The sequence below is a fragment of the Heteronotia binoei genome, chromosome 11 (assembly GCF_032191835.1).
Source record: "Heteronotia binoei isolate CCM8104 ecotype False Entrance Well chromosome 11, APGP_CSIRO_Hbin_v1, whole genome shotgun sequence".
NCBI classification, from domain to species: Eukaryota; Metazoa; Chordata; class Lepidosauria; order Squamata; family Gekkonidae; genus Heteronotia; species Heteronotia binoei.
In genome coordinates, this window is record NC_083233.1 from 13708563 (window position 1) to 13732822 (window position 24260).

General features: G+C 45.4%; 1 protein-coding gene and 1 pseudogene across 1 annotated transcript in view; one reads left to right on the forward strand and one right to left on the reverse strand.

The window, feature by feature from the left end:
• The window catches only part of GAB3 (GRB2 associated binding protein 3), a 158755-nt gene that overhangs the window by 109538 nt on the left and 24957 nt on the right, over window positions 1-24260 (forward strand). Inside the window, exons 3-5 of the mRNA XM_060249961.1 lie at window positions 16162-16378; window positions 18306-18778; window positions 21484-21539. Coding sequence (XP_060105944.1) covers window positions 16162-16378; window positions 18306-18778; window positions 21484-21539 — 746 coding nt within the window. The remainder of the gene's footprint in view (window positions 1-16161; window positions 16379-18305; window positions 18779-21483; window positions 21540-24260) is intronic.
• On the reverse strand, window positions 15644-16048 carry LOC132579650 (metallothionein-like; annotated as a pseudogene).

Here is a 24260-nt window from a genome sequence, read left to right on the forward strand (position 1 = left end):
TCTGACAGCAATGAAGATCCTATGAATTTAGGGGGAGGTATTTGTGAGTTTCCTGCATTGTGCAGGGGGTTGGACTAGATGACCCTGGAGGTACCAACTCTTTGATTCTATGAAAGCAGAAGCCTGAGGGTGAAGAAACTGCTACTGCAGAATATGTATAAGAAACCACCCAGGAAAGCAGGATTTACCTTGAGAGATTTTTATTGGGGGTAATGGTCTCTGGTTTGATGAGATTGTTTGTAAGAATTGTCACAAGTTTGATTTTCAGTTTAGATTCCGTTTTAACCAGGTTATTTTTTTAAAAGAAATGCTTGATATAACTGCATTTTTTTTAAAAAAAACAAACATAAATTGGATTTCAATATGTTTTTAATCCTTTTTTTAAAAAAATCCACCCTGAGCAGTGTTCCATCTCCAGATCCACTTTTCCCAAACCTGCCTATTCTGTGCTGAAAACTGAATGGAGACCATGTACTAAAATCCTAAGCTGAGCCCTTAGTATCTGTCTGTAACATTTTAATCTAGGGTTGCCAGGCCCCTGCCAGGAGTAGGGTATCCCCTGCTCCCGGACTCCTCCCCTGGCAACCGCACCTGACTGACTTGCAGCAAAAGGAGGCCTAGACCAGCATTTCTGGCAACACAGCTGTGTCACTTTCGGCATGCGCTGGAAATGACATGATCACATTGCAAGTGATATGGGGAATACTGTGGTATTTGGACCAAAAAATTTAACTTCTACCCTAGTGTTTTTACCTAAAAACCAGAGCATCCCTACATCCCTGGCACCGCTGGCCTAGGCCTATCTTTTCTGCCTTTAAGTCTGCACCGCACCTCCTACTGGGGACACCTAGCAACCAGTGTTCCCTCTTAGCTGAGTAAGCATGAGCTAGCGCACACAGATTTTTAGCCTCCAGCTCACACCTGTTTTGTCTTTGCTCAGGAAAGATGACCCCAGAGCACACTAATCGACGCAGCAGCTCACAACATGAATGCCAGTCGCTCGCAAAGTAGAATTTTTGCTCACAAAACTCTGCAGCTTAAAGGGCACGTTGCTAGCAACCCTATTGTATTTCTTTCTCCTAGGGTGCATGGAGCTTCACCGACATTTTACCTTAACGTCAGCCCTTTGAGGTAGGCTAGGTCTGGAATACATGGCCAGCTCATCTTTCCCCTGGGAATTTGAATCCATTTCTCCCTAGTCGTAGATTCAGGTGGGTAGCTATGTTGGTCTGAACTAGCAGAACGAAGCTTGAGTCCAGGGGCGACTTTAAGACCAACAAAGTTTTATTCACGGTATACACTTTGGTGTGTATCAGAAGAAGTATGCTTGCACGCAAAAGCTTGTGCCCAGAATAAAACTTTGTTGGTCTTAAAGGTGCCACTGGACTTAAACTTCGTTCTCCTTAGAACTAATTTTTTATAGTGTCACGTTGAATACGGTCATGGACCAGTCAGATTAAATACAAATAACTTAATAAAATACAATCAGGTAAAACAATAATCAGAACAAAACGTACACAGTATGATATAATTTCCCTCCAGAACACTAGTTAGGTTCCATAGGCAAGGCATTCAGTTGGATATTTCCCTTAGGAATTGCTTCCGGAGACTTATAGCTCGCGAAGCAAATTTTGCCACACATAAAGTGGCTCTTTTACTCCTATCCGCCAATAATTTGTCTAGCTGATATCTAATATTTCTCCCGGGGACACTAGAACAGATCGGGAGTATATAGTCGGCTCTAATACACTGATATAATTTACATTGGAATAATACGTGTTCCCTATCTTCCGGTTTCTTGTCCCCACAAATATACAATCTCTCCTCGTATGGTTGTCCTGTGTATCTGCCTTCAATAATAGCTGACGGTAACATATCAAGTCTGAGAAGGGTAAATGCTCTCCTGTACGCAACTTTATCAAGGTTATGCAAGTATGGCATCGGTGTTATTTTATGTAGCTCCTCTCTTCCTGGTAAATAACCTTTAAGCTGATTCAAATCATGCTGTCTTTCGACATCCAAGATTCTCTGTTTAAGAAAGGGTTTAACCAGATTGTACTCCATGTTGAGCAAATATTGTTTAGATAGTCCATAATAACCCAACTTGGACTCCGTTTCTCTAATCCACGGAGGCGCAAACGCGTCTCTTGCTATCAGCCCCGCCAAACTGGTGGGCTGAGTCATTATAGAACTAATTTTGGGTACAGTGGCACCTTTAAGACCAACGGAAATTAATCCAAGATACCTGAAAGCTCATACCTTGAATAAACCTTTTGTTTGTAATGTAAGTTGCCATGATTATTTCCTGTCCTGGAGTTGGCACCCCTAGGTGGACCAGTGACAACCTTTTAGATTTAGATATGGTGCCTTCCCACTGCCAAAGATTTCCCTGATTGTGGAGAGAATGGCTCACGGATTGATTTTTGGCTCATACGTGGTTCTGTTGGCAGCATTTATTTACCAAATGAAACTGTATCCTGATAGTGAATGCAGACTGCTGTCTTGGTGGGGGGCGGCAAGGCCGTCTTTGCTCTTCCAGGCATGCATAATTCATCGCCTGCCGCTCCTGCAGGACACTTTTAATGGACGCCAGGCTCCCAGGGAAATCTGCCAAAGATACCCGGTGCCTTCTGTCCTTGGGGCCCAGCTGCAGATGTTGACTCGGCGTACCGTTCTTGCTATCAGCTCAGCGGCGTCACTGAGCAGAGCATTTGCGATGGGATGGAGAGAGCGCCAGGAAGGATGGCGCTGCTTCTACAGGCAACTTTCTGCCTCTTGCCTTCCTTAGTACAAAGTGTGCTGGATTTCCGGGGCTGAAATCCTACAGTGTGCCCAGAAAGTAGCCACACAAGAGAGGAGATCAGTGTGGATGATAGGGAAGACGAAGAAGATATTGGATTTATACCCTGCCCTTCACACAGAATCTCAGAGCTGCTTACAATCTCCTTTTCCTTCCTCCCCCACAATAGTCTCCCTGTGAGGGAGGTGGGGCTCAAAGCTCTCAGAGAAGCTACCCCCTTTCAAGGACAGCTCTGTGAGAGCTATGGCTGCCCCAAGGCCACTCCAGCAGCTGCAAAGTGGAGGAGAGGGGAATAAAACCTGGTTCTTCCAGATAATAGTCCACACACTTAACCACTACACCAAGCTGGAATCTCCACCTTCAGAGACAGTAAACCTCTGAATCAGAGCACCAGAAGGTGATATGAGGGAAGGGCCTTGGCCTCTGTGCCCTGTAGTTGGCCCACCAGAGGAACTGGTGGGCCACAGTTTGAGACAGGAGGCTGGACTAGATGAACCACTGGTCTGATCCGTCAGGGCTCTTCTTACATTCTTATCAACTTCTCCCCCCCCCCCTCCCCAATCCAGTTTCCCAGATTGGAAGTCCTCCCACACAACAGCTTTTGATCCTTGTCGTTCTTCCCGAGAGCGGCTTAAAGAAGCGCAGAGGAACAGCACTGTGGAAGGAGTGCCTTGCAGGGGAGGCAGCTTCAGAGAGACGCTGCACCACCTCCTTCGTCCGCCCCCCCCCCCCAAAAGAGAAAGATTGTGTACAGAGGAAAAAAGAGCGCCAAAAGTCAGTGCAGGAAGCGCTTTAGGAGGCGTTTTCAACACCCCATAACAATTCCAAAGCGGAAGGAGGGATTTGAAACTGGAAGAAAGCAGTTGTCAAAAACAGCTCCCTTCCCAAATGGGACAGAAGCGGAATTGTGTGAAAAGATAAATAAATTCCACTAGCAGCCAGTTACTAAAATGGGTCTATATGAAATGACAGGAAAAAGCCATTAGTAGCCAGTTAACTAGAATGGAATAGATAAGCTGTCTGAAAAGGGCCACTTTTTAAAGCACTGGTGGGCACCTGGAAAGGCATGGGCAGGCCCCATGGGCACCATGTTGCAGACCCCAGGCTAGAGTCTTGCTTCAGAGAGAAAGCAAAGTCAGAGGAACTAGATCATTATAGTGCGAAAATAGTTCCCCCCAGGGCTTTGTTTGTAGAACAAGCCCAGAAGGAACTCATTTGCCTATTAAGCCACGCCCCCTTATATCACCATTGTTTTGCATAGGGTTTTTGTCGGGAAAAAGCCCAGCAGGGAAATATTTGCATATTAGGCCACACCCCCGGCACAAAGCCAGCCGGAACTGCATTCCTGTGCATTCCTGCTCAAAAAGAAAGGTCCTGGTTACCTTTTCTTTTTAAAGTCTTCAAAGGCCTCCTACAGTCACGGCAGGAAAAATGCAGAGAAAATGGCGGCTGGCCGAGTGAAGCCTCACAAAACTCCCGTGTGGGCGCTCCGTGGCCAGTGTGGCTGTCTTGTGTTGTTCATGGAGGGCAGGGAAATTGAATCCTCGCCGTGTTTGCGTAGCCTGACTTTGGTCCAGCTGCAGAGCATTGGGGAGGGACGGTGGCTCAGTGGTAGAGCATCTGCTTGGTAAGCAGGAGGTTCCAGGTTCAATTCCCGGCATCTCCAACTAGGAAGGGTCTAGGCAAATAGGCATGAAAAGCCTCAGCTGGAGACCCTGGAGAGCCGCTGCCAGTCTGAGTAGACGATACTGACTTTGATGGACCAAAGGTCTGATTCAGTATAAGGCAGCTTCATAAGTTCATCAGAGCTGCTTATGCTTTTCTGGTGCTGTGAGTTCCTTTTGGTGCTTGCGTCATCAGCTAAATTTATGTGAGTCATCTAATCAGACTTGGAAGGCTTTCGGTATTTGTCTCTTGGCACCTGATCTGGCCCATTATATATACAGGAAGACTGGCCTTGTAGAAAACAAGGCTACCTCATCCAAGAGACCGTGCAGGAGTTGGTCTCCACAGTCCTTCACATCATTTATTTATTAAGATATTTGCAGGCCTCGAATTCAGCAGGAGCTCACAGGAGTGTAGCTCCTGAACCTTTCTGAGGATTCCCCCTCTTCCTCCACACCTACCTACCTTCTCCATTGAATAGCAGGTGCAGCTGCATAACAATCCCTGGATGAGCTCCACCACCTGTTTTTCTACAAAATGACATCTGGATATCTGTATCTTGCTTTTCTGCCTGACAGGGACACAGGCATGGAACTAGCTCAAAACATTATTCTCCCCCCCTCCCCCTCTGTTTATCCCCATAGTAATAATATAACCCTGCAGTGTAGGTTAGACTGGGAGCGCGTGTCTGGCGCAGGGTCATCCAGCAAGCTTCCTTGGCAGAACAGGGATTTGAACCTAGATCTCCTAGTTTGACGGTCTAGTCACTATGCTACGTGGGTTCAGTGGCCCTTTAATTTGTAACAAGGGCTTTCAGTGCTTTCTGTTTGGTGTTAAGTGCACAGACTGCTATCTGGGAGAACCAGGTTTGATTCCCCATTTCTCCACATGCACCTGCTGGTGTGACCTTGGGTAAGTCATCACTCTGTCAGAAGCTGTTGTGGAAAGAGCAGTTTCTCTCAGAGCTCTCAGCCCCACCTCCCTCACAGAGTGTCTGCTGTGGGGAAGGGAAGGGAAAGGAGATTGTAAGTCACTCTTGAGACTTCTTAGGGTAGTGAAGGGCGAGGTATAAATCCAATCTCTCCTCCTTCTCCTCTTCTTCTTCTTCTTCCTAGCTATTTATGGGGAACACAGAGTTGCCTCTTACTCTCTCCACTACCCTTTAAGGTAGGTTAGGCTGAGTTCTGGGTGACTGGCCCCAAGTCACCCTGCAAACTTCCGTGGCACTTGAACGTGGGTTCCTTGGGGCCTCGCCTCACTATACAACACTGGCTTTCCAGCAAGCAAATTCATAAGAAATCATTCCCCATTTCCATGGATCGTGCACAATCTGCTCCCTTGAGACGAGCATTGCCTATAGAGAACTACCCTGGACGCCCAGTTGCAGCGTTGTCTTAAAATATGGGAGGGTTATCTGTTAGCCGTGGAAGCAGCATGCATGAAGTTAGCAGCAGAACTTGAAAAGCAGCCTTGATTAGAGTTAAGTCAGAAACAAATTGGTCTTTTGACTGAGCAAATGTTATCATGTAGCGATCGTGTGTTTTTAAAGCAAAAACCTTGTTTACAACAGCCAAAGACTTGTTTACAACAGCAAAGAAAGATATGGCAGATCCTTATGCTAATGATGAAAATGGTAAGTAACAACATTACAATTTAAACAGAAATAAAACAATAACAATGGTCAGTTTTTAAAGGCCGTTGCTTTTGCAAAAAAAGAAGAAGCAGCAGCAGCAGCATGATAACATTAAAAAAGGAAAAGACACCAAAGCCATGGCATTCTTGGTTTCATAGAATAGTTGACAGTATCTCAAATAAGAATCAATCAATAATATTTTACTGGCATAACAGCCCTAGGAATCTGCTGGATTTCTATGTGGATGATTTACCTGTAAGATTTAATTGGTTTGCATTGATGGAGCATGCAGTCTTTAAATGGTACTGATATTTTCTTTGTTGGAATCAATAATTAATAACGAAGCCTTTTTTAAAAAGTGAAGGCTTTAGGCGGACGCCTTGTGGGCAGTAAGTGCTTGAACAACGGCATCAGGAGAACAGACCATCCATTACAGCATACTTTGGCTGTGGAACAAGGCTACTGCCACCTGCTGGGCGCTTGTGAGCCATACAGTCTTGTTTAACTTGCTAGAGCTGATTTCTGAGGTGAAAGTCAATTCTAAAACTGAAGTTAAATGCTTGCATCCATCAGTTTAATGGCAAGGCTCTGTAAACCGGCTAGGCTCTCTGTCCATCCTTTATTTTGCTTTTTTTGACAATCCATTTGTCTAATTCAGATTTGAAGATGGGGAAGCTGATTTGTCTGAATGTGGTAAAAAGAAAGAAGACATGACAGAGTTGGGTGGTATCCATTAGACAAATGCCTAGCCATTCACATTTAACACAGAGGCCCGGGAAACAGTCTGAATAATAATGATGATGACGTCTGGAAGCTAAATTCTGCACTCCTGTGTAAAATTTGCCAGTATAATATATTATGACAATTCCACTACTGTACTCTTATACATATACTGTTGTATACAATGAAATATTTCTTTTCTGGGAAAAAAATGCCCTCATTTTGACCCAGGTTTATTAGCAATAGAATAATTAACAGGCATTCTCACCTTCTTGACATGTTATTGTTTTATGGTTTCCCACACTAATGCAATCCAGATCAAAGGAACGAGGGAGGGACGGTGCCTCAGTGGTAGAGTATCTGCTTGGGAAGCAGAAGGTCCCAGGTTCAATCCCCGGCATCTCCAAAAAAGGGTCCAGGCAAATAGGTGTGAAAAACCTCAGCTTGAGACCCTGGAGAGCCGCTGCCAGTCTGAGAAGACAATACTGACTTTGATGGACCAAGGGTCTGATTCAGTATAAGGCAGCTTCATATGTTCATATATGGTCAAAGGTTTTCTGAATTTGTTAATTTTACTATTCTGCTATTGGATTTTAACTTTGTACCACTTGGCATTCCAAACCCCACCAGCTATATGTCGCTCTGCTCACTGTGCCTCATTCCTCGTCTGAAGAAGCGTGCATGCACACGAAAGCTTACATTCAGAATAAAACTAAGTTGGTCTTAAAGGTGCAATCGACTCCTATTTTGTTGTGCTGCTTCAGACCAACACGGCTGCCTACTGGGATCTTTCTGTTGTATACCATGTGTATGGTCAAAACGCTTCTTATGATAAAGCTATGTTCTACAAATCTGAACACATGAACAAAAGGTCTTTAAATGTCCTTTAAAGGGCATGCCTTGTCCAATCTTGCAGTATCCCCACAGTTCCTACACACTTGGCATGAAAGCCTTTAAATGTGTTCTTCTGACTTCCCAGACTTGCTACACTTCACCCCAATTAGCAATGGCTTTCCAGAACGCAGTGCATTTGCAAAGTCTTCAAAAGCCTCTTTTAGAACTCTTTCTCTTTCTGGAACCAAAGCTGCAAAACATTTAGCTAATTGTAAATTAACCTGACATACTAGACCAGGGGTGGCCAAACTTGCTTAATGTAAGAGCCACATAGAATAAACATCAGACGTTTGAGAGCTACAAGACAGGGAGGGAGGGAAGGAGGGAGGGAGGAAAATAGATGGGGAGGAGGGATGAATGGAAAGAAAGCCACTTTAGCTTTAAATGCATTCTCCAAGCCACCAGCTGCCTTGGCTTGGAGAAGTGATTTAAAAAGAAATGCCTTCTCCAAGCCAGTTTGGTGTAGTGGTTAAGTATGTGGACTCTAATCTGGGAGAACCGGGTTTGATTCCCCACTCCTCCACTTGCACCTGCTAGAATGGCCTTGGGTCAGCCATAGCTCTGGCAGAGGTTGTCCTTTAAAGGGCAGCTGCCCTCCAGCCCCATCCACCTCACAGGGTGTCTGTTGTGGGGGAGGAAGGGAAAGGAGATTGTAGGCCGCTCTCTGTCCTTGAAAAGGCAGCTGCTGTGAGAGCCCTCTGCAGCCCCACCCACTTCACAGGGTGTCTGTTGTGGGGGAGGAAGGTAAAGGAGATTGTGAGCCGCTCTGAGACTCTTCGGAGTGGAGAGCGGGATATAAATCCAATATCTTCTTTTTCAAGCTGGCTGATGGGGCACTGGGGGCTTTGAGAGCCACGCAATATGTGTGAAAGAGCCACAGTTTGGCCACCCCTGTACTAGAAGCACGCCAGAAGTTTTACAGCATTGTGGTTTGCAAAAAGGAATATTTCGAAGCTGTGATCTGGAAAGCCGCTGCTGATTGGGGCAACAAGTGATGTGAGACCAAAGCAGGTGATGTGAAGGCCCTGAGAACCTGAAGAGCTGCTGCCGACCATGATGGACCAAGGAAATGATTCAGTATAAGGCAGCTTGATAGATACTCAGAGAGGTAGCCATGTTCATCTGTTACAGGAAAATACAACAAAAAAGTCCAGTAGCATCTTAAAGACTACTCACATTTGTTTTAATACACACTTTTGTGAGTTACAGCAAACTTGAGGGCAGTGGCTTCCTCAACTGAGTCCGGCCGTCTCATGTTGGATCTTCCTCTTTTCCAGTTGCCTTTGACTTTTCATAGCATTACTGCCTTTTCCAGTGACTCTGGTCTTCTCATAATGTGACAACAAAGTATGATACCTTCAGGATATGCATTTAACTTCTAGGGAGAGTTCATGCTTGATTTGATCCAGAACCCACTTTTTAAATTTTATTTATTTGTTTTATTCAATTTTTAGCCCGCCCTTCCCATAGAACAGGCTCGGGGCGGGTTACATCATAAAAACAATCAACAGTAAAAAAAACCAATTTAAAATATATAAAATCTAAAATTACAGAGAACAATGGGTACTAAAATGGCAAATTCTGCCTCGCATATGTGGCCTATTGTCCAGGTCCAGCAAGTCTTATAGCACTGGGATGGAATGAAGAGGGGAGGTGGGTAACAAGTGACGTCCACTCCCTCAACTAAAAGCCTGGCAAGAGAGCTCTGTTTTACAGGCCCTGCGAAATTGGAGCAGATCCCACAGGGCCCAGATCTCCAGGGGGAGCTCATTCCACCAGGCAGGGGCCAGGGCCAAAAAGGCCCCGGCCCTCGTTGAGACTAAATGGACGTCCCTGGGACTGGGTATCACCGGAAGTTGTTGGATTGCTGATCATAAAGACCTACGAGGCTCATACAGGGAGAGGCGGTCCCGTACATATGCTGGTCCCTGGCCATATAAGGCTTTAAATGTAAGTACCAACACCTTGAACCGGATCTGGTACTCTGTAGGTCTTTTTGGAGGTCCACGTAATCCAGAAGATTCTCCCACTTCACCACATTTCAAATGAATCAGCTTTCTTCCCATCAATTTCCTTTATTTGTCCAGCTTTCATGCCCATACATAGTGAAGGGGAGTACTATGGCATGAATCATCTTTATCTTGATCAACAGTGCCACATCCGAACACTTAAGGATCTTTTTTAGCTCCTTGAGTTCTAGGTCAAATCAAGACTGAACTCTCCCTAGAAGGTAAAATGACTAAGCTGAGGCTATCATACTTCTGTGACATCATCAGACGACAAGAGTCATTGAAAAAGACAACAATGCTAGGAAAAGTCAGAGGAAGGCCCAACATGAGGACGGAGTAGTCAAAGAAGCCCTGGGCCTCCATTTCCAAGAGTGTTAACAGTTTGGGGGTCATTCCCTCACAGGGAAGCAACTTGACACACTTAAAAGCACATGATCATTCCGGGAATTCTTATGGGAAAGATTAGGGGAGTGGAGATGATTCTTCTCTTTTCCCCTTCCTTGAGAGTATACTCCGGAAAGATTCGTGACAGAATTCACACCAAACTTCTATGCCTCAGCTCCTTCCCCGCAGTAATCTTCCCCATAACAATTCCCAGTATGACCATCCCTTTACAATCAGGGGTGTCGAACTCATTTGTTATGAGGGCCTTAACTGACACAAATGAGACCTTGTCGGACTGAGCCAGGCTGTGTCGGGCTGGGCCATGTGTGTACCTATTTAAGATTAGTTAGCAGAGATATTAACTTTCTAAAGAATACAGACAAACATGACTCAGTTTAAAAAAAAAACCCCTTAAAATAAAACATGCTTAAAACATTGGTCTTAAAAGTGCTTTCTTTGTATTTCTTCTGTGGGATCCAGGGAACTGGGCAAAGGAAGCTCTGGCTCTTTCCCTCCCTCCCCAGGGGACCAGGAGGGGGAGGAGCTTCAACTAATGGAGAAAATTGAGGTTTTGGTCTGTAGCTCCTGTGTAATTGAGCAAGCATTCCAAAGCAAGTTGAGATGCGGAAGGAAGCAAGAGAGGGAGAAGGAAGCAGATGACAGCCAGTTGCTTGGGGGCCTGATAAGAGCCCTCCAGGGGCCTGATTCGGCCCCGGGCTAATGTTTGACACCCCTGCTTTACACAACCTGAACTGAACTGTGACTCACAAAAACTCATATTGAAAAAGGTCCTGCTGGTCTTTTGTCTTATTTTGATGTGAACAGGCGTCTGTCCCCCGTTCCCCCCACCACCACCAAATTAGCCTTCCATGTCGTTTCCGAAGGGCCATGCAGAACACCTGTGGGAAAAAGAATTTGGCTCCACTTTTTACAGACTGCGACATCATCTTACTGTGTAAACATTTTGCTTCTTGGAAACGTTGCTTGAATTAATATCTTGGCCGGCGTTCCTAGATATTGTTTATGGCTTAGGGAAGTACAGTTCCTGTTCAGTATAAACACCTGGTGCTCTCCAGAACTAGAATGTGATGTTAATTTGATTTTAAAACTAATGGCTGGGCATCACAGATACAGCAGAGTTGCGAGCAGCAAGAATTATCTTAGCGGGCTTGCAGGTCCGCCATTTTATTCCTACCAGGAGAAAATAGTGTTATTCAGTCGCTCGCTCGCTCGCTCGCTCGCTCTTTTTTTTTAAAAAAAGGTCCAAAAACAGAAGATGTGCAGTGGCTTCCTTAGAACTAACCAAAATAACAACACACTGTGGTAGTTTTCGAGTTCTCCAGAGCCCTTCGTCAGGCTGGGGGTGGTTTTTTTTAAAGATGGGGGAAGAGGGAAAAAAACAATCTCTTGAGTCATGATCTGAAGGCCTCTTTGTCAACATCCTTTGTAGAAAGTTCTGTTGAATTTCATGATCACGTGATGCATGCACAGGCCCGTAGCCAGAAAATTCTAGTTTGGGGGGGGGGCACAGAAAAAAAATTGGGTGGAGGGGCCCCGCTCCGGTAGCCCCACCCCCCTCCGCACGGCACCTCCTCCCTCCCTCCCAACTCACCAACCCGGCAAAACGGTGAAGAGCGGGCTCTTGGGGCTCTTTCAAGGTCCCCCCCCCCCGCTGATCACATGATCGGCAAGAAAAGGCACTCCAAGGCCGGCGGTTCCTATGCCAGCTTTCCGGGGCGCTCAGCAAGTTCAGAGCTGGCCGCCCCAGCGCTGAACGTCATGTGATCGGCGGGGGGCGGCTTGAAAGAGCCCCAGGAGCCCGCTCTTTACTGTTTTGCCGGATTGGTGAGTGAGGGGGGGAGGGGGAGGAACCCCCGAAGTGGAGTGGGGGCTACCAGAGCAGCATAGAGATCAGGGCCACAGGAAAAGTGGCGGCAGAAAGAGCAGGGGCCAGGAAAAAGAGGGGCCATAAAGGTCCAGGGGGGTTGCATGGAAGGCCCCGGGGGGCCCTGTGGCTATGGGCCTGTGCACACGTGGCTTGCTGGAAATGGAAAGCAGAAGCGCTCAAGATCCAAGGAGACAAAATTGAATTAAAATCCTCAGAAGAGCTAAATAATAAGTACGATTGGTTTCAAATGCAACAAATCAAAAGCTTGACGGAAAATGATATTAAATTGGAGGGAATCAGACGAGAGCAAACAGAACTGGAAAGGGTCCTGCTTGGAGATAATGAAAAATTGATATCGAAGTATGCAAATTATTATTGAAATGGTCTACAGAAGAAGAAGTAGTAAAGTCTCAAATGGTCAAATGGGCAATCAATGTGAATAGAGAAATACAAATGGATGCGTGGGAGCACCTTTGGAAGAACTCGATGAAGATCTCAACTTGTCAGAGTATCAAAGAGAACTGTTTTAAGATGATGTATAGGTGGTACATGACTCCGAAAAAGCTGGCTAGGATTTGTAAAAAGATGTCGGATAGGTGTTGGAAATGTAAAAAACATGAAGGTTCTTTCTTTCATATGTGGTGGACTTATGAAAAAGCGAAAGAGTACTGGAAGATGATACAACAAGAAATCTCCAAAATTTTGGGTTACGACTTCAAGAAAACTGCAGAGACTTTCTTGCTTGGATTACAATTAGAAAAATTTCCAAAGGAAGACAGGACTTTAATTTGGTACTTGCTATCAGCTGCTAGGACATTGTATGCGCAGCTGTGGAAACAAGAAAAAATACCAGAGAAATGGGACTGGATTATGAAAGTTTTATCGTGGAGTGAGATGGATAAACTAACTAGAACTCTAAGAGACTATGATTTAGATATATTCAAAAAGGAGTGGAAAAAAATTTAAAGGATATATGGAGAAAGAGTGGAATGTAAAAAGACATTGGACAATTTTTTAGTATTAATGAGAAAAAAATATATATTGAACTTTGATCGGTTAGTAGTACCTTTAGTATTGAACTTAAATCTATAACTTCGGGGAAGTCGACATTGGAGGGAGGGGGGATTGAAATACCATATGGGTTAGTACCAAAAATTTATAATTAAGTTTTGTAACCATATGTTATCAATAAATTGTTAAAACAAGAAATGGAAAGCAGAAGAAAATGGAAGCCATCCAACTGGAAACATAGCCAGCAGTCGCTGAAACTTCTCTCTGGCACCAGGCAGAGCCCAAAGTCCCTTAAAAGGACAAAAAGCAAAGGAAAAACCAAGTGGCCCTCACGCAAACCATTCTGGAGACTGCTTTTCGCCTGGTTCCACATGGGGGTTCCCCCAACCGCATGGAAAGCAGGAAGCCAGCGGCGTTAAAGAGGAAAATGTCTACATGGCATTGTACTCATTTCCAGCATGACTCACAGCAACATTGGGGATTCCCGAAGTAGGTTAAAAAACTGAGCCGCTGAATTGGTCCACTGGAAAACAAAGCCACAATAATGGCTCTTATTCTGTGAGGCCATGTTTCTATTGATTTTGAGTTTTGTGATGGACTTTGGGATGAGGGGTGGGTTTTTAAAATGTTTCCCATAAAAATAATCCTCCAAAAAATAAAAGAAATTACTGGATTCTTATTGGAATTAGAGCCAGAAATATTGTCTTTGACTATACGGCCTCATTATATAGTATCTAGGTCTACTTATGAAATGATACCTGTGTTGCTATATGCAGCAAAATCAAGTATTGCTCTCCTTTGGAAAAGTGAATGGCAACCATCATTAAACCTACGGCATAAAAAATTATGGAATCTTGACTTAATGAGCAAAATAACATCTAACACAAAATCAATACAGAATCCTCTTCCAGTTAATACTTTTGAAATAGTTCGGTTTCCTATTTTAGAATACTTAATGGCTCAAGGTGAGATTTCTAATATAATAGAAAAATATTATTTGCATTAGCTAATTTTAGGTAGTTTAACATTTTGTATAAACAACAAGACAAGTTAATTTTTATTTAATGTAGTACGATGGTCATGTGGTTAATTTACTAGCAATTTAGTATGAATACCTACATGATATGCATCGTTAAATTGTTTTTTTATTGTTTAACTGTTTGATTAAAATAAAAGTTGTTATTGGAAAAAAAAAATAAAATGTTTCCCGTAAAGAAAATGGCACACAAGTCGAGTAGAGTACAGTACTTCCTGTTCCAACCAATTAGCCTTGGGTGGTTGCTGATCAGCCTTTCTCCAGCACTGATCCCTTGTTTCCAGCTTTTTCCTGCAGCCCTGAGGTGGGAGAACAGTAGCAGCACAGCGATAGAAATGAAAAAACGATTGTGCCTGGGAAAAAAAACCTTTCCACACAATTCCAGTAGAGATATCAAAAATTCCTTAATAGTGTACTATCACAGAGAATAATATCAGTAATTTAAGTGCATACAGCCATACAAGCACAACGTCTCTTATAGCAAAAGTCAGTTCTTCTGTGTGACTCCTACGTTTTTTTTTCTGTCATTGAAAAAATCAAAGAAGATCCAAAGTTCAAATCAAGAAGAGGAGTCTTTCCACAGCGATCGGCTGAAAAGGGAAATTTTCCTTCGTCTTGACCGCCGTCTTAGAGATCCATGTTTCACTGAATGAAGCTTTGAAAAAAAAAAATACTTTGAGAAATTGGCAAGTGCAAGTGACTTTCTAGAGTAAATATTTCATTCGGCTTGTGGGAAAAGCTTCATTCAGCAAAACGCGGATCTTTACGCTGGCAATCGTGTGAAGCAGAATTACCCCGTTGAGCTGATCACTGTGGAAAGACTCCTCTTCTTGATTTGAACTTCGGATCTTCTATGACTTTTTCATTGACAGAAAAAAAAAACTTAGGAGTCACACAGAAGAATTGACTTTTACTATAAGAGACACTGTGCTTGTATGGTTGACTTTTGCTATAAGAGACACTGTGCTTGTATGGTTGTATGCACTTAAATTACTGATATTATGCTCTATCATAGTACACTATAAAGAAATTTTAGAAATTTCTACTGGAGTTGTGTGGAAAGGTATTTTTTCCAGGCATAGTTGGTTTTTTCATTTCTGAATAAGCTGGCAGCAGGTTTATGTGGTAACAAACTCTGTGAAGGATACACATTCCTGTCACGTTTTGGGGTAGAATTGACGTTTTCAGACTCACGGCCCCAAAGAGTCCTGTCAAGTTCTTAGTGTTTGCTATTTTTTTTTTAATGTAACAAAATTTGTGCCAAGGTAGGAGGTTTCGTGAGTCAGTACTCACGTCTTCAGATACTCCGTATGAAAGATCTGAAGGAGTGAGCAGTGACTCATAAAAGCTCCTACACTGCCGCAAGTGTTGTCAGCCTTTAAGGTGCTACTGAACTCTTTTCTACTGCTCTTTTCTACTGCTACAGATAAACTAACACGGCTAGTCTATTGTCCCCCTCCCCCCCCCCATTAAATCACAGCTTTTATTTCCCTTCCCCTCCATCCTGCATGCAAAGCTGCTGCAAAATACTCATTGTGGTCAAACGCTCATCTTTTTGACCACACGGAAGTTTACAAAGAACAAAACGGTGCATTTTTAGCTGCTAGCAGCTGCACTTGTTCAACAGAGGCTCTTTGCAGGCACAGGCCTTGACGCAGGTGGCACAGCCAGCTAGGCAACGGGAACAGCAGCTTTTGGGGCAGCTTTTGGGAGGGATGGTGGCTCAGTGGTAGAGCATCTGCTTGGTAAGCAGAAGGTCCCAGGTTCAATCCCCGGCATCTCCATCTAAAAAGGCTCCAGGCAGATAGGCGTGAAAAACCTCAGCTTGAGACCAAGGAGAGCTGCTGCCAGTCTCGAGTAGACAATACTGACTTGATGGACTGAGGGTCTGATTCAGTATAAGGCAGCTTCATATGGTCAAGTCCATTTGCAATTTTTGCATTTGCAGGAAACCAGCACAGCAACAAGAACCACCGATAGCACACGGACAGTCCTGAGGATCCAACATGCTCAGAGGCTGTTTTGAGGTCCCCGTCAATCAGCAGCTCATTGCAGAAAAGCAGAGCAATCAGCTGTTCACAGCTGCCCAACTTGATCCTTTTTTGTGTGTGTTTGTTGCAGATTCGGGGGACAGCCTGTCCCACACCACTTCTTCCCCGCAGCCCTCGCCAGCCTCTTCTGCCCATGCCTTGAGGATCGCAGATCCGTCTTCATCTGCTGATCAGGCCGCCGCCGACACCTCTGCTGCGGAGGAGACTGCGAGCGAGTCCGAGTCTCTCTTTCTTCCAGACTACCTGTTCTTGTCCAACTGTGAGACTGGCAAACTCAGCCATGTCAGGTATTTGAAGCTTGTAAGAAGAACATGAGAGAAGCCATGTTGGATCAGGCCAGTGGCCCATCCAGTACAACACTCTGTGTCACACAGTGGCCAATATATGTGTGTGTGTGTGTATACACACACACATACATACATACATATATGCACACACACACACATATACACACACACACATACTGTGGCTAATAGCCACTGATGAACCTCTGCTCCAAATTTTTATCCAATCCCCTCTTAAAGCTGGCTATGCTTGTAGCTGCCACCACCTCCTGTGGCAGTGAATTCCACATGTTAATCACCCTTTGGGTGAAGAAGTACTTCCTTTTATCGCTTTTAACCTGACTGCTCAGCAATTTGTAACTCATCATCCTCTTTTGAACAGTCTTGCTAACAGACAGACACAGGGCAAAAGGCAACCTGGCTTGTTTGATTTTGAGAGATTCTGGTGTAGTGATTAGAGTGTCGAAGTAGCATCTGGGAGACCCAGGTTCGAATCCCCATTCTGCCGTGGAAGGTCACCGGCTGACCTTGGGCCTGTCACTAGGTCTCTTAACCTAACCTCCCTCACAGGTAGATTCTGGCTGCCATCAAGGCTGGAAGGTGGGCACAATTTGGGTGCACTGCTGATTACCCCGTTGCATTTTGTGGTGTGGATTTTCGATCAGACTCCTACCCCAATCCAGTTTTCTTCTTCTTCTACTTCCCAACATTGACATTTTGTGTGTATGTGTGGTAATTAGCATTTTATTGGAGTTTTCCAGTACAGAAAAACAAACAAGATTGCAAAGGAACAAGGATGTAAATAACATTGCAGTGCAGTAAATAATATTTATAGCTAAGTAAGAAGTATGTAAAAACACGCTGTAAACCGTATTGGACAAGAACATAACAGCTGCATTATATATAAAAAAGAAAATAAAAGATAGGAAACATAGCAAGCGGATTAACGTCAAGTTATGTAAGATGCCATAATCAATCAATTATGTAATTTTTTCGATAAACATTTCTTGGGTGTGCATGAGCACCCATGTGCATATGCGCTGCCAGTTTGAAAAATGGAATGGCAAGATCAGAATAATTAAAAGTTCACACTTCTGAACTGGTTTGAGCGCACACCGGGGGAGTTCAGACAACCGAAAACACAGGATGAATGCACAGATATGACAGAGTGAGTGCAGCAGATGTGGCTGTGTGAACGAGCCCATTTACTCTACAGGGGAACAGCAACTATATCAGGCCACACACCCCTGATGTCACTATTGTTTTACACAGGGCTTTTTCTACAAAAAAGCCCTGGGTATTTCCAAGTATCTTCCCAGGTGCTAGATCCACTATCCAATTTAAAAACAACAACAACAAAGCACTGAAAGAAAGTGCCATTTGATGTTGTTTTAAGAACATAAGAGAAGCCCTGTTGGATCAGGCCAATGGCCCATCCAGTCCAACACTCTGTGTCACATAAGAACATAAGAGAAGCCCTGTTGGATCAGGCCAATGGCCCATCCAGTCCAACACTCTGTGTCACACAGTGGCCAATACACACACACACACACACTGTGGCTAATAGCCACTGCTGGACCTCTGCTCCATGTTTTTATCCAATCCCCTCTTGAAGCTGGCTATGCTTGTAGCCTCCGCCACCTCCTGTGGCAGTGAATTCCACATGTTAATCACCCTTTGCGTGAAGAAGTACGATCTTTTATTCGTTTTAACCCGACTGCTCAGCAATAAAGAGAGCGATACATCTTTCTGCAAGCTAAACAGCCCCAAGCGTTTTAACCTTTTGAAGTTAAATGAGAACAAAATGTGAAAATACAATAAAATGCTTTGGAGTCGTTTGGTTCGTGTGAATGGGTTAAGCTCCCACTGCTATCCCAGAACAACAGGAGCAACAACAGGCAGATTGTGATTCTCTTTGTCTCCCTTCCAGGTGTTACAGCTGGTCCAATTCTGATCGGTCCTTGGAGCAGATTTCATCGGACGACGTCTTTGTGGACTTTGTGGCCTCTCAGCCTTCCCTGTATCTACAGCCGTCAAGTGCCCTGCGGCAGGAGGGGGACCAGTCAGCCGGCCAAGGTGTCCTTTCCAGGAGCACAGACACAAATGGGCCTTCGTCCGGTGATTTCTCCTCTTCCTCTCCCTTGTCAGCACCTCCCCTAACGCCAACCCTCCTGGGCGATAAAAGCCAGACCGCCCTTTCCTGTGGCATGCCGGAACTCGACATTCTAGCCACCACGCCACCGCCAAGGCCTCCCAAGCCGACCCACTTCTCAGACAGAAGGGCTGAAGAGCTGTCCAGTGGGCTTCTTCACAACGGGCACGTGAGGATCTGTGGCGCTCAGGGGGCCTTGGTGCCACGACGGATCTCCTTGTCTGGTTTGGACGCCGTACGGAACTGGAGAGGTAAGGGTGGCTGAGTATGTTAGAGCTCGTCCCTCTTGGCCAGTCTCAAGTTGGGAAAGCCTTGATTTGAGACACACATGCAGAACCGGTGCATGGGGGTAGGCTGGATAGGCGGCTGCCTAGGGCGCCACCCTGCCTGGGCACCCTTCCCAATGAGACCGGGCCTGGGGCTTGCGTCCCGCGTGCCTTGCAAGGCAAGAAGCCTGATCGGGGGCGGGGCTTGCTTCCTGTGTACCTTGCAAGGCGCGCTGGACGCAACCATCGGCTCCCCCCGTTTGCTTGATGACGTCACTTTTGCGTCGTCATCGTGCCACACGCGCACAATTTATTTTATCAAAGGAGCTGGAAGGGGGCACTGCGCAGGGATCTGCCTCCAGCGGCAGAACCCCTCGCGCTGGCCCCGCACACATGCACATGTACGCAAAAGGATGTGCATGAGGAGAATAACAAGGACAGGCCTGGATGGCCCATTCTGGCCCAGCCTCGTGAGATCTTGGAAGCTAAGCAGGGTTAATCCCAGCTATTTATTTACTTCCTTACTTTGGATTTATATCCCGCTCTCTCCGCCAACGGACTCAGGGCAGCTAGCAATCAAACCGAACTTTTAAAGCAGGCCTTTAACAACTAGGGGAGGGATGGTGGCTCAGTGAAAGAGCATCTGCTTGGGAAGCAGAAGGTCCCAGGTTCAATCCCCGGCATCTCCAAAAAAGGGTCCAGGCAAATAGGTGTGAAAAACCTCAGCTTGAGACCCTGGAGAGCCGCTGCCAGTCTGAGAAGACAATACTGACTTTGATGGACCAAGGGTCTGATTCAGTATAAGGCAGCTTCAGATGTTCATAGGCTGCTGGGCAATTCCACCAGAAGAACCACCAACATAAATTGCATATTTAGTACCAATATTGTATATAGCACCAATACTTTGTTTTAAATTGTAAATTGTTTACATCTTATTGTTTTGTACCTGAAATTGAGATGTTGGTTTTATCATGATTGTTAGCCACCCTGAGTCCAATTGGAATGGGCGGAATATAAATCGAAATAAAAAACCCAAAAAAATTACGAATAAATAACGGTATTAAAATCAGTAACTTAAACAATGTTAAAAACAGCATTGTGGTGCTACTCAAGGAAATTAGTAGGCGGAATCATAACCTTCAGCAGGCAATTTAGTTCATTTTGGTTTCATAGTTACTTTTATCTGACGGTGGTCCTTATGATGGTCTCCGACTCCTCATAACTAGGAGGGCTTTTTTTGTGGCAGGAACTCCTTTGCATATTAGGCCACACCCCTCTGATGTAGCCAATCCTCCTAGAACTTACAGTAGGCATTGTACTAAGAGCCCTGTAAGCTCTTGGAGGATTGGCTACATCAGGGAGGTGTGGCCTAATATGCAAAGGAGTTCCTGCTACCAAAAAAAGTCCTGGTGTTGCTCAACCTCTATTAAACTGGCAGTTCACTGTTAAAGTGACATCTAGTATTTAGATGGAAGGCCACCAAGGAAGTTCAGGGTTCCTACACAGATGCAGGCAATGGCAAACCACCTCTGTTTGCATCTTGCCTTGACAATGCTACGCAGTTGTCGTAATCCAGCAATGATTGGATTGCAGTTTTTACACCCACGCGCATTGAATAACGTGTCAGACAGTTATATGTTATCTTGCAAGCCCACTCAGGCAACATGAAAAGTTTCTCTTTGTAATTCAACACAAGCATCCCCTTTAGCCGTTTCCATGCGAAACCGCCTTGTACTGAACAAAAGCACCGGTCTGTCAAGGTCAGTATTGTCTGTTCTGGCAGGTAATGGCTCTTTGGAGAGTTCTTTGATATTACTTACTGCTGATTTTTTTAACTGAAGAATGCTTGAGATTGGACCTGGGGCTTTCTGTAGTCGTAGCTAATGGTTGGCCACATAAGGGACACGGGATACAATAGTAGTAATTTAGAATCATAGAGTTGGAAGGTGCCTCCAGGGTCATCTAGTCCAACCCCTGCCCAATGCAGGAAATTTACAAATATCTCCCCGCACACACACACACACAGTGACCTCTGCACCATACCCAGAAAACAGCAAAAAAAAAAAAACCCTCCAGGATCCCTGGACAAACTGGCCCGGAGAAGAATTTCTAACTGACCCCAAAGTATCAATCAGCATTTTCCTGTGTGTAAGAAGGGACATGTGTGTGTTACAATTTTAGTTTGCTGTTACATTTAACCAGATTAGAGTCCAGTGACACCTTTAAGACGAGCATTGTTTTTATTCAGGGTGTGAGCTTTCGTGTGCAGGCACACTTCCTCAGACAAACTGGAATGCATCTTACCAATCCATACACACAAAAGCAGAGGTTGAACAGCAAATCAGCATACAAACATAACGATACAACGAAACGCAAACAGAAATAACAAGCTAAGTGTATGTCATAATTGTTTAGATTTAATTCCAGAGGAAAACAGTGAGGCAAATGAAAATGTCAGAATTGACGATCGTTGGGTAATTGTATCCATCTTAATCATGGAGTGTTAAAAGCAATCATCTGACCCTTCTGTCACGCTTTCACCTCTTAGGGGTTCAGCTGGGGGAGGGGGGACAACATCACAAGGACATAAATATGTTAGAATTGGAGACTGTTGCGTCCTTGATTGCACAAGTCCGTCATCAAATAAAGCCATAAAGTCACTGCGTGCCTTTTTCTTTTCTCTTTTGCAGCTGACATGGAAGAAAATTCCTTAAGAAGCAGGGATAAGCGGCTAAGTTTGAACTTGGTAAGTGCTCTTTTGTGGCAGTTTGAAAGGCTCCAAAGAGGGAAGCAAGAGGGTTGCGTCGTAGATTTTTTTTTTCCCATGGAAAAAAAGCAGTTGCACCACCTTTGTGACCAGAGGCAAAAACTTATGCTATATATTTGACCAGAGATGACAGTGTGACATAAGAAAGACATGAGTATGCTTTCAACTCAGCTCAGCTAAACATAATCGCTTCCAAGCTGAGTAGCTGGCTACAGAGCTCCGTTCCAGGATGGCAGAGAAAGGGTTGCAATATCTTTGCGACTGTTTCCACAGAGGACAGCCAGATCCTTCCAGCTCTTTGTCCCCCTAATATCTGGTATTCCACTTTCCTGCTGTCATAGCTAACGGCCATTGATAGACCTGTTTCCGTGTTGTCTGGAGAATCAGCAGATGTGAGAGACTGAGGGCTATATTACTAACACTGGGAAAGCCAGGCTAGCCTAATTTAATTATGAGAGGCAGGGAGACTCTTGAATAAATGATGGTGCAAACTGCAAAGCTACAATTGCTGATGCTGGGGTAGGGGGCAGGGTGGAATGCACAGGGAAGAAGAAGACGATGACATTGGATTTATATTCCTCCCTCCACTCAAAGTGGCTCACAATCTCCTTTATCTTCATCCCCCACAACAGACACCCTGTGAGGTGGGCGGGGCTGGAGAGGGCTCTCACAGCAGCTGCCCTTTCAAGGACAGAGTCTCAGAGCGGCCTACAATCTCCTTTATCTTCCTCCCCCACAACAGACACCCTGTGAGGTGGGTGGGGCTGAGAGGACTCTCACAGCAGCTGCCCTTTGAAGGACAAGCTCTGTGAGAGCTATGGCTGACCCAAGGCCATTCCAGCAGCGGCAAGCGGAGGAGTGGGGAATCAAACCCGGTTCTACCAGATAAGAGTCCGTGCGCTTAACCACTACACCAAACTGAACCTGGAATCAGGTTCAGACAGGGTGATTACAGACAGGCACTTTGGGCATCTCTGAAATTGACCCCAAAAATCCTTCCACAAGCATCTGCCACGTGTCCTCGTCCCGTACTCACCCCATCCTCCAGCCTCCACAGTGCGACTCAAAACGTGGAAGTGGTAGCAAATTTTTGAGCCACACGCGGCTCCTCCTTGGCGTCTGGAAGTGGAAAGGCACAAGCGAGGCACCTTGGCAGTGTGAAACCACCATGCTGCCCTGAGTCGCATCCAGCTTTTAAAAAAATAATAAATGTTCAGTGCGCACATGTGCATTACTGAAAACGTATGGGGAATTGCCTAGAGTGTCAGCCTTCTGGGGCCACCAAATTGGGCCCCCCCATGTGACTCATTGACGTTATTAGTGCGGGGGATGGGGCGCCGGAAGTTAGCCTTGCCTAGGGCTGGCCCTGCCTCCACCCAGCAGACTCATGTCGAGATGGCCCAGCGCTAGCAGCCCGTGCTTCACCTCCTGGGCCACAGAGGCTCCCAGCGGATGCAGTCTTTTGCAGGATTCTGGCCCCAGTTTAACCTGGGCAGGATGAGTCCCTGGAGCTGCTTCCCTCTCAGCCTCATTGAGCTCCTGTTGGCTGGTTGTAAGAAGAGCCCCGTGGCGCAGAGTGGGAAAGCTGCAGTACTGCAGTCGGAGCCCTCTGCTCACGACCTGAGTTTGATCCCAGCAGAAGCTGGTTCAGGTATCCGGCTCCAGGTTGACTCAGCCTTCCATCCTTCCGAGGTCGGTAAAATGAGTACACAGCTTGCTGGGGGGTGGAAAGCGTAGATGACTGGGGAAGGCAATGGCAAACCATTCTGTAAAAAAAGTCTGCCATGAAAACGTTGTGAAAGCAGTGCCACCCCAGAGTCGGAAATGACTGGTGCTTGCAGGGATGGGAGAGATGGTGGCTCAGTGGTAGAGCATCTGCTTGGGAAGCAGAAGGTCCCAGGTTCAATCCCTGGCATCTCCAAAAAAGGGTCCAGGCAAATAGGCATGAAAAACCTCAGCTTGAGACCCTGGAGAGCCGCTGCCAGTCTGAGAAGACAATACTGACTTTGATGGACCAAGGGTCTGATTCAGTATAAGGCAGCTTCATATGTTCATATGCACAGTCTAACCCTAACCTTTACCTTTGCTGGTTGAACTGGTCCACCAAGCATAAGCCTAACATTTCCAGCTCCCTGAATCTGGCCAGCTCTAGGGTTTTCAGCAGGAACTCCTTTGAATATTAGGCCGCACCCCCCCTGATGTAGCCAATCCTCCCGGGGCTTCCGGTAGGCCCTGTACTAAGAGCCCGGCAAGCTCCAGGAGGATTGGCTACATCAGGGGGGTGCGGCCTAATATGCAAAGGAGTTCCTGCTACAAAAAAAGCTCTGCACATCTTAAACTATGCCTGCCAACCCCTGATGCCAGCCCCAGTTGAAACTTCAGCCCCAACATGCCAGAAACTCCTGAGAGATGCTCCAAGTGCCTTTCATTCTTTGGTGTACTTCATGGGAATATTGTTCATGCATTACAGTGCAGAAGGAAAACTGTTCTTAAGCAGTAGAGAACAGCAGTCTAGTAGGCTGTAAGGATTTTTTTTCTCATTCATTATATGGACACAGAATATGCAAAAAAAAAAAAGTGTGAAAAATGGCAAAGGTTTTGTCCTTCAGTGAGGAGGCCTAGAAATAGGCCCATTAAAGGAACTGTGAAAGCCAGGGTTTCCCCAGTTCTGGAAAAGTAGGGCTTTTTTTGTAGCAGGAA